At 40.9% G+C, this 11,494-nt stretch overlaps 1 protein-coding gene across 1 annotated transcript in view; it reads left to right on the top strand.

The window, feature by feature from the left end:
* Positions 1-11,494, top strand: part of armc2 (armadillo repeat containing 2) — a 19,866-nt gene that overhangs the window by 3,988 nt on the left and 4,384 nt on the right. The window contains 9 exon segments of the mRNA XM_032543014.1: positions 204-330; positions 3,253-3,317; positions 4,029-4,136; positions 5,128-5,312; positions 5,444-5,546; positions 5,890-6,104; positions 7,273-7,418; positions 7,990-8,089; positions 9,566-9,896. Coding sequence (XP_032398905.1) covers positions 204-330; positions 3,253-3,317; positions 4,029-4,136; positions 5,128-5,312; positions 5,444-5,546; positions 5,890-6,104; positions 7,273-7,418; positions 7,990-8,089; positions 9,566-9,896 — 1,380 coding nt within the window.

The raw sequence follows: 11,494 nt of genomic DNA on the forward strand, positions 1-11,494 counted from the left end.
CTCTCTCTCTCTCTCTCTCTCAAACCTTGTCTTACTATTTGTGGCACTAAAAAAGATGATGTTCAAAAGCATTAACTGAATTTGGAAATCCTTGACCTGAATACATGTGCATATACTTGCTAGTGATGCAAGTAGAAATGTTACTGCAGCATATAGCAGCAACCTGTAACTAACTTTATGCCACATCCTTTGTATGGGTTTAGTGAAAGAGCACTTAAATCCAGGCCGGGGACAAAAGCAGCCGTCAGCTAAACGACTCCCCAGCACTGACCACACTGAGGTTCGCAGTGGTCCCCTTAAAACTGGCCGATGCAGAACAGCAAGTGAAAGGTACGCTTTTTAGCCCTCTGTTTGACTTGCAAAATCTGTCCTTTTCTCTTGTCTGCCCCCCCGCCCTCTCTTGCTCCCCCTTTTTGGCCAATGTGACAGTATGACAATGACTTAAAGATTTATAGGCACACAAAGGTTGCAGTGGTAGTCATTACAAGATAAAGTTGATTGTGCCTACCATTATTACTCACTTTACTCACTTTCTTGCCTCTCTCTTTGCATTGCCCTAGTTTGTCGAATTTACAGAGTTTCTAAAGTGTTTTTGTTCCTATTTTAGTCCATAACTTATCCAGACCTTTGGAAAGAGAAATCTGTAACAGGAAATACCTTAGTAAGGCTGATATTATTGTAAGTGTTTGTGTTGTGCGCTATGTCTAACCCACGATCCAAATGTTAACAAAAATTAAAACCCCAGCCTGACAACTACTATTGCTCTCTAATTGATTGACGTGTGTTTTATATTGCACAGGGACTTTAGATCAGACAAACTTAAATCCAGGGTAAATTACTAGTGTTTTCAGCTACTTTCAGTTAGCTACTATCACTGACAGCTGAACATACAGTATGCACTCAGTTAGACCAGCAGTGTTGTCACTAACTTATAGATAGAACACATTTTTCAACTTAAGTCACTCCACCCTAATTTAAACCCTCATATATTTTACTGTACACTATTTCTTGGTCACAGTGAAATACAGTTTCATTCCCAATGGAACTGCTTCTATCTGTCTTTACTATCATGTGTCAGGTTTTACAACTTAACACTGCAGAAAGGCTAAAAGCTCTGCTTTTTTTCTGCCGACCTCATCAGCTGTGTGTCTGCACGAGGGGCATAATTCTGAGCGTGAGGTCGGGGGCTGTCTTTATAATCCATCCGCCTATGGATTGGGTGGGGCAGCTGGGGCTGTAGAGTGGGGACTGACCATAAAACACTTTTACAGGAAATCTGGGCTATCGCCCGCAGCACAACCTCCTCACCTCCTCCCTTAAAAGCCAAGTTAGTATGCAATGTTTGTGTAACTTGTTGCTGACAAAGAGAAGTCCCAAGAGATGAGACTGTGATTGATCTAAGATTCAAGAGGATGAGATTAAAGACTCCGTGATTGATGTTAGGTCAGAGTTTTTAAAGCCATCTCCTTTAGTGTTGCAATGAACTACATAAAAGGTGCATTAGACAGAGACAAACAAAGTGAAAATCACAGAGATAGTCAAGCCAGGAGTACACTGACTGCAAGTGGAAATAGACACAGCATGACATATTAATATGATGAGTTGGATGAGATATAAAGATAGGGGAGATTAGACATCCACTAGGTTCTTTTTCTTCAATAAGCCAGAGCTTTATAGCTCCAAATGGCTCTCTATTAGATTTGGGTGCCCATCTGGGCAAGGCTGGCAGCAGCGTGTGTTGTGACTGCAGTGCACTGGCCAGGCCTAAGACAGGGATGAGGTCATGTCTCAGAGAATGCAGTATCACACAAAGAGGCCTTATTATCAGGCTCTTAATCCTATCCTACAGAGCCAAAAGCCCCCCCTCATACATTCACTGCAACATGCCTCGGCCATCACTCTCTGCTTCGGATGTCCTGTCTTCATCGCCATCAAAGTGAAAGAGCACTCTTTTTTTATTCTAAGATGATTTTTGGGACATTTTTAGGCCTTTATTTTCGCAGGACAGATGAAAACACAAAAGGGGTCGAACCCGCAGCTGTTGAGGAGTAAACCTCTATGTATTGGCGCCAGCTCTACCAACTGAGCTAACCTGGCCGCAAGTGCACTCTTTAGTCACACCTGCATACTGTATGTTAATGCTGATGTTATCAAGCAATATCATTTGGTGATGCTCCAGTGGAATGAAAAGGAGACATTTACAATAGCTAAATGCATTTTCTGTCTCATACCTGTCAGCAACACCGTGAAACAAGGCTCACTTGAGTGTAAAAGGTCAACAAGCTGAGAGTCAGCCTTTATTACTAATGTCGCTGGAGAACTTTCAAAATTCCTGATAACATAATAATCTGTTTTTGATAGGAATGATTACGCCTTTCTATATTATGTTGTGTTTCTGTAAAGTGAATCACTCTTTTGTGTGGGATTTATTATGTAAATCTTGCAGTTGTAGCAGTGATTTGGATGACTCGCCATGCTGCTTGTGTTCATCTCTATTTATTAAGTTATTTTCTCATAGTCACATAGTAATTAGTGATAAGACACACTACCTTCAGAACTTATTGTTGCATTGAGTCATTCTCTTTGTGTGTGAGTGGAGTAGTGCAGTCTTGATGGTGACATGCAGAGGGCAAGCCACAACACATAGCATAGCATGACAAGAGGGGTGTGTTTTTGGGATCACTTTACGGTTACTGCACAGAGGCGGTAAGTCTGTGGAGACAGCTCACAGTGACAAAGCATGAACAGCTTTAACCAGACTGCCCACAAAACTAAGATCTTAGTTCCTGTCTGTTGAGGATTGCAGTTTGCGATGCACAACGGCACACTCCATTGCACAGGCACAAAAGATTCTCACGCACTCACAAACTTACAAGCAGTAACGCACAAACAGATAGACAGACACACACATGTATCTGTACTGTATTTGAGCAAATGTACATAGACACACTCTACAGATATCAGCACTGGCACACAAATCTCTACCTCTGCTGCAACAAGGACACCTAGTGGAACTTGAGGAAAATGCGCCTGTGGCCAAGTTGACAAAATATAAAGTCAGCAACTTTAATTGAGATGTAAAACTCTTTGACACTAGTCACCCTTTTTTTATTAGTTTCATGCCTAAATGAGCCAAAACTTCAAATGTCAATTAAATTAAACTAAATAAGTCAGTACATATGTCTCATCTCCAAAATCTGATGTAACTAGACTCTTTGTATTTTTGTGTTTTTTTGTGTGTGCCAACTGTAGAATAATGCAGCCTGGTGTTGACTCAGGCGTTAGACTCACAGAGGGCAGAGCAGGATGGAAAACAGGTTTGTCCAGATATACTAAATAAACCTCTTTTAATCTTTTTTTTTTTTTAAACACATTTAACATGGATTGTACATTTTGTGCTGCATGTAAAATAGCAATGTAGTGGCAACTTTTCCTAACATACTACTCAACCATTCACTGATTTTACTTTAAAGGTAACATATTTGATGTCTAAAGCCAAACATCTTTCAGAATCAACCCAAGTATGCCTAAATATAATATAAATATAATATGACTTGAGACCAGATATGTTGTTTCACTAGCAACAAAGACACACCCCTATTTAAGTGTCAAACTTTGATTGGGGTGTTGTTGCTAAGGGCCTAATGATAGGCAGCCAGCCAATAGCTGAGAGATCTGTTGGTTTAGGAAACCACCGTTTCCTGCATCACACCAAGCAAGTGGGTATGCAAATGTTGAGCAAAAAAAGTGCATGATGTGGGAGAGACTGCAGACATTTGCATGCAAAAACATGCATGCACACGTGTTTCCATTACAAATGCACACAATCAAATGCACACACACAGTCTATTTCAACACAGAAACTGAAATCAGAGGACGTATAACTGTGGATGGTGACCTTTCATCTTCACACATTAAACTTCCTGCTGTCTTATTATAAGACAGTGAACTTGTGAACCATGCTTGCTGTTGAATTTCACTGTCTGTGTTTGGATGTGGCTAACTGCAAGTCTGCCCTCACATTTCAGAGCTTGGGAATGAAGACAACACCAAGAGCACAGAGGAGGATGCAGAGTCATTGGTGTGGAATAATATGATTGTTCCTCTTCTCCAACAACTAGAGAGCATGGCTGCAGGTAGTGTGGGTAATGCAATAAGGAAACACTAACAAGCGCAAACATGGGACATGCAGTAGTCCTAATCAGATTAATTCCTTCTACTATAAGAATATAGTTTCTGTCACCAAATTCACTCACAATATCACTTTTCAATATTATGTTTTTTTTCCATTTGGGTTGAAGAATGTCTCTGTAAAATGTAACGCGGGTGCAGTGATTCTGGTCTTTTTTTGTCTCAGCAATGCCTTATTTCCTTATTACATTTCATTTTCAACCAGCAGGTTTTTAGCAGATAGTCATCCATTAAGTCTTGCAAAATGAAAATGCATGTCATTTCAACCACTGAATAAAAGCAAACAAAATTGTGTTATATTTCGCATCAATGCAATTTTCTTACCCTGAAACTGCAGTCTGGCAGCCATGAAAGGAAATCTATGGCTGTAAATATTTTAACACTCAATTTAATGGAAAATTCATTTGAAAGATAAATATTAAATATTTATTGTACCAAGTGCCTTCTGGCTCATGCATAAAACACCTTTCAGATTCAGTGGGACATTGAAGTGTGTGTGGCGTGTGGAGTGTGAGACTGCAGCCAACCTTTTTTAGAAATGGCCAAACTCTTTTATTTATGCAGGGAAAACATTTATTTTACCTCAAAAACAAGGAAAGACTCCACCCTTTCTCTTCCTCTGCGCCAAGATTGTAGCTGCCTGTTGCATAATTGTTCTCCTGCATTTGACCTCAAAGCTGCTTCTTAGAGAAGGAAAGGGAATGTTATTTTACAGCTGATCAATGCATCATTGATGTCCAGGATTTGACCTCAAGTTCTTCATGCAAATAATAAATGTACACCATGCAGTAGAGTATTTATATGGAGACACACTTGCCAACACACACAAGTGGGTGTTTTTATTTTGGGATGTTTGCTTTCCCTGTGATTATTTGACATGCTGCCCCAGAATTTGACATACTTTCTTTTGCAATATCTGTTTACCTGTGATGCCAGGCAGCTCTGAGGGCTCACTGGACAGTCTGTGTGACTTGTGTGACGGTCTTCATGGCACCTTAGCAGAAGCAGACATGCTCGGCCGACGCTGTAAGAGGAGGTCAGGGATACTTCGAACACTGTTCCGCCTCATTGACCTCAACTCTGCCCAGCTTAACCTGCACATTGCCAAGCTCTGCCTCGCTGTGAGTCGTGTGTGTGTCTGTGCGGGTGTGTGGATGTCAGCATGTCTGCCACTGAGTTATTATGACAAGGGCATCCAGGGCACCTGGGCATTTGACAGTAATACAAAAGTTGTTTGCATTTTTCTCTCCAGCTGTGTGTCAGTGGAAACAACCTGCTTAACATCTGTAAGCTCATCTTCCAAATCAGCCGCAGTGAAAGCAACGACATCCTCTTTCAGAACAACTCTATCCTAGGTGAACACTATTCTATTCTATACTAAGTCACAATGATCTAGATTTTCTATTCTGTACCAAGTCCTAAATTCTAAAATATATGTGAGTAAAGAATAAGTGTTTTTCAATATGTGTGTCAATATGTCACTATAAGGGGAAACAATGTTAAATATTCTTCATTATGTGTTTGTTGTCTCATGTAGATTTTCCCACTATTGGACAAAAATGTTAAATGTTTATGTCTGGTGTATGAACTGCTCCATGGGCGTAATGTTCTCAGCTGGCCTAGAGTGATTTTTAATCTGTCTGGAACAACTCAGTTTGCACAGTTTTGATGCTAACGCTAAATTTTTCTTGTGTCTAGGCTCTGTTCTGGATGTTTTAACCAACGAGGATGTATCTTCATCTGGGGAAGCTCTACTGTACTGTGTTGGGACTTTGAAATTTCTCTCAGGAAACAGTGCACTCCTCAGACTTCTGCTGGACAAGAACTGTGTTGGTGTGGCTCAGAAACTAATTCAGAGGCTCTGCACAGCAGAGGACACCAACTTCACTATAGCAGGGCACATCCTTGTTCAGGTGTGTTAGACTTAACACTGCGGGAAACATTTTGAATTTTTTAAAATGCTTTGAAGAAATCCTTATATATTTGATGTACACCAATCATTTTAGACAAATAGCTTTTGTATCATAACTCAGGTGGAAACCTGAAGCATCCACTCCTGCTTACAAAACAATACACATAAATTCACAACAGTTTTGCTATGTGAGTTAAAAAGTTGTACTAAATCAACATAAAGGAACACATTGGTAAATATTCTTCTATGTGTTTGTTGGCTGATATAACCTGACATAATATAAGCTGCTCCCAGAGCAGAATGTTCTCTGCTCAGTCTAAAACATACCCTGCTTCACTCTTCTGAAAATGATTGCTGCTAACCACATAGGTTGGCCGTAGTAAACATCTTGAGCCACCGCTTCGTTTGACTTCCAACACAACTTATTATGCTGTTAGAGGAGGGAAATCAGTAGACGATGACTTTCCAGAACTTTCAATGCTGCCATGTGTTGGAAATTACTGTTTCCTTCTTGTGATAGAATGATTTATGTCCTTTCAGAATAGTTTCCGGTTGCTCTGCTGTATGGCGTCCTGTACAGGCCAGCAGTCAGCCGTAATGAGCATATGTGTGCAAGCCGTAATGGCACTGACACGCAATACTGGCCTAAATATAAAATCCCTAATTAAGCTTAGCGTTTGTTCATGCAGGACACAGAAGTCATACGCCCACTGATTGAATTGTCATTCCTAACAAACACACACCAATCGCAGCAATTCTCACATCAAGGCGGTCTTTTAAATGTGACTCCCTCATCACTGATCCCTGCTACACTGACGCTACTTTACTCCACCACCCCAGCCTCCTCCTTCCTAGTTCAGAGTCCTAACATAACTGAAAGTTTAAAATGGTTTTCAGTGTCTTTCTTTTGGCTCACTTTTTTTTTTACCCAGGGGGGTTTCTGCATGGTGCTCCCTATTTCAGCCTAGCATACTGCATGGCTGATCCAGAGAGCATTATGAAGAGCAGAGCCATCAGCGTCAAGCATAACTGTATTTCCAATTGTTGCTATAAATGGTTGAATCTATGACGAGAGTGTTCCTGACTGAAGAAACAGTAGGAAAACTGTTATGGTTTTTTTCTTGCTAAACAATCTCTCTTTCTCTCGGTCTGACCTCTGGCCCCTGTAGCTGACAGCAACTTTGAGGAACCTTGCAGATCACCCAGATTCCCGCCCACTCTTCATCTCCTTCTCTGTGCTGTCAGAACTCTGTCTGGTGCTTCGTCATCACTGCAAAGACCTGGACATCTGCACCAACATTTCCAGAATATATAGGTATCACACACGCACTTCCATGAGAATAATTTCTTCCTTCCAAAGGAATATTCAAGGTAGTGACACAGCTGATTTCGGTTTTATCAGTTGCTGTATTGAGTAGTTCTAAGCCTTATCAGTATAAAGTTTTGAATGCACAAATGAGTTCAAATGTGAAGGCCTACATGGAAGAAAGATTCAGTGTAAAACCAGACACAGGGCTTGGGGCACCAAAGTCACCGGAGTCTGGAATGTTCTTGGCGACCCTACTCTGACAGCAGACCACGTACTACAGGCTCAATAACATCTGATCGCAATACCTCCACCAAACAGAGTGCAATGACTCGAAGGATGCTCTGAGGCCCTATCTTTAGTTTTTTGCTCCAGGTCTCTCATCAGCACAAAATAAAACATTTAGTGTTTTTCTAATACATCCCAAAAAGAATGAAAGCATGAAAAGGTAGATCGCAGCCCGAGCTGCTTATTTATTAGTAGTGTGATTTAATATCTCCATATTTAGTCAGCATAGCAGAGCAGTCAGTGAGTGGACTAGTCGGTGTCAGTGGTATTTGTTGTCCTCTCTCTCCCTCAGTAAACTCTCCTCTTACTCGGAGTGCCGCCTCGCTCTGGCCCAGACCCCCGACTGCTACCAACTATTTTTAGAACTGCTGAGCAAACATCACCAAAAACAGGTGAGTCCACAAGTCTTGTGTGTGTGTGTATGTGTGTGTGTGCGTGTGTGCGTGTGTGCGTGTGTGTGTGTGCGTGCTCACGCACGCACGCACTTGAGTCTGTGTGTATTAGAAAGAAGGGAAGACAAGCTTTTCAAGTGTTCATGATGTAATCCTCGCAGCATGTTTACCCTCATAGCAAGTTGTTTATGTAACTCAAGTCCAAGCACATTTGCGGGACATTGTGTCCATCTGTACATAGCGTTCGTCTCTCTTTCTCGTGTGTGTTTGGACATTTAATCATCCCAGGAGGGGCTAAGTGAATCAAGGAAAGGGGCAGAGGTAGGGAGGGAAGGAAAAAGAAGTAATGATGTGAGCTTGAGTAGATACTACAGTAGAGGGGATACAGAGGTGAAAGGGAGCGATAGACAAGAAGAGTAGGAGGAAAAGAAAAGGGTGGTACTTTGGCAATCAGACATGATTGACATGTGTTCTAAATCTCACTGGGAATAAACACACCCACACCTACAAATACAAAGAGACACACACTGGACAGTAAAACATGTAATGAGCTCCTGGTGCTAGGACGGCCCGTCCTGTCCACATACCAATGTCACTGCACGTTTCTATGAGAAAATAGCATGTTCTTAGCACATGGTATTTACTAAGTAGAGTTGGGATACAAGGGTGACGCGCTGGGTGTCATTTCTCACCTTTTTTTTCTGTAAGAGTGTGATAACTCATTAAAAACAGGGCGTAGTTACACTCAAACATGTCTCAGTTATGATCTCTCCAGGGGAAATGAATGACACCAACAATATTCTACTTGACAGGACAGGTTCACTGACTGTGCTGCAGGTGAAGTAGCTCTTGATCTTCAAACTGTAAATAAAATTTCATAGGATCTGATGTTGACTGTTTTAAATTTTCTCGTCAGAAACAATATCTTTCTCTTTAGGGAGATCTTTAATTTTATTCAAATATACTCTAAATATTCTATTCAATTTGATTTTCAATTAATTTCTTTTTTTATAGCGTCAAATTACAACAACAGTTATCTCATTGCGCTTTTCATAAAAGAGCAGGTCTAGACCGTACTCTGTGATCTTTGGATTTTGGTCTGTTGATCAGACAAAACAAGACATTTGTCTTCAGCTGTGGGAAATTGTACTGGGCATTATTTGCTATTTTCTGAAGTCTTACAGATGAACTAATATATTGATTAATTTAAGAAAATAATTGGCAGATTAATATATAGTTTCCTTCCTAAAATATACATTCATGTGATAAATATGAATAAAGGAACTACAACAAACATGCTCAAAATACATGTCCTATACTATCTGCATACTGCATTTACAAGAGAAAAAGTGGATCAGTTCATGTTTGAAGCCATTAAGAACCTTTTTCCAACACATTTTTGCCTTTCAGACACATTTTTAATAGAGTAAAACACGTGAATCGATTACTACAGTGCTCTCCTCCGCTCTCCCACAGGACCTTGTTGTGCGCCTTCTTTTCACCCTCGGGAACCTCACAGCCAAAAGCGAAGAGGCTCGGCAGCAGCTCTTTCAGTGCGAGGCCTGCATGGACACACTCCTACAGCTGTACGACACCTACCAGCGCAGAGACAACTCACCACACACACCCCCACAGAAAGGCCCGCTTTCCCCCAGCGAGCCTCAGGCCCCTCCAGGGAGTGTGCAGGTGGATGAGGACGTGCTGGTGAAGCTGGTCAGGGTGCTGGCGAATATGTGCATACACCCGGCTGTAGGTCCAGCTCTGGCAAACAACACAATCTGCATTCAGCTGCTGATGGAGACAATTGGTGAGCAGAAGGAACTCACTCTGCGTTTAACAAGATCACTTAAGTCAAAACATCTATAAAATACAGTCAGTAGAAGATTTACAGTAGCGTTTCTAGATTTGTCCTTTTCGCCCATGTTGTATCTCCATCATACAAAGGGAGCATTGTTTGAAAATCTGGAGTTCTGGTAAGTTTAAAAATAGCTGTTTTGTACATTGCAAGTACAGTATCTGCTAAGCACCCCAACCACTTCCCTTGTGCTGGGAACAAGACATGACTTTGGTCGAAAACACTCCTTGTTTGTCTGTTCATTCCTCGCTCGCTTTCCTTTCTGTACTTTCTGTTCAAGACGCAGCACATCCTCTTTTGGTTTACCTGTTGTTTTTTTAAGTCTGACAGAGCAAAGCGCTTCACTGCATGAGCAGGATGTTCTGTCACGTCTCACGGCCCACTTGGTTTGTGTGTGTGAAATTCTCCCAAGTGGTTAGATGGTTTCAGGACCGGTTGAACTGATGCACAGATGGGTGTGAAACTCTCGATTTCTCTGCTGCCTGCCTCCTACACACTTGAAATAAAATAATGAAAAGGGAAATAAACACAGCAAAGGTCGAAATAGTGAAAACATGTCAAATTTCTAAATACAAAAGGGTGTGTGATTGATGCCAGAGAGTTAGATGGTAAGTAAATTAAGTAACTGAAGACAGAATCAAAAAATGAGCAAATGAAGAGAATATGGGGAGTTGGTGTGACAGCTGGAAACGGAAAACAAATCTAAGTAGATGATGAAAGAGGGGCACAACAAAGCAGCATTTCCAGTCAGAAACAGAAACACAATTCAGTGTGACACCGCCGCCAGTTGACACCAACCGCAATATCCGCGATTTATGACCGAGCACACGGCATCTGCTGCTATATCAGGAGCAGACTCTGTTTCCAAGCCACTCGCGGTGTCATGGCTGGTTGCATTGGGTCACATTGACCTTTGTATGCCAGCTAATGATCAAACCAACTATATCAAGCTGAAACCACAGACAACAGCTACTTTTATGATAATATCACATTAGTGTGGCCGAGCTGCAATATGCAAAAAGAGTGTTGACTGTATTTCTGCATTTATTTATAATATTTAAATTGTTCTTTAATTGTTCTATTTATCTGTAAATTACTACCTAACTAGTAATCTATTCACATTTGCATTGCACTTGGAAATTTGAGGGGGAAAAAAATCTACCTTTACTTTATATTCTCAACATAAAAGGCAACAAAGCTTTCACCTGAATATACTTTGGTTAGTCATTAAAAAGGAAAGATCTGTTAGTTTTGAGTTCTTGGTGAATGCATTTGTTCTTTACAAGGCAATGAAAATTTCCAATTATAATTTCTTACATTATGTTGAGACTAGTGGACAGTAATATGTCAGGAGCATGAAAGCCTGTTCCTGGTAACAGTGCAATGTGGATGCTCCCTTTGTTGGTGGGTTGCATTCTATAATGGAGGGTTTTTTAAAGAAAAATCCGAAACATCTACAAGATCTGTATTAGAAATTGTGTTAATTCAAGGCTACTCTTTTTTTCTTTTTGTGTGTGTGTGTGTGTGTGTGTGTGTGTGTGTGTGTGTGT

Source organism: Etheostoma spectabile, chromosome 18 (genome assembly GCF_008692095.1).
Source record: "Etheostoma spectabile isolate EspeVRDwgs_2016 chromosome 18, UIUC_Espe_1.0, whole genome shotgun sequence".
Taxonomy (NCBI): Eukaryota; Metazoa; Chordata; class Actinopteri; order Perciformes; family Percidae; genus Etheostoma; species Etheostoma spectabile.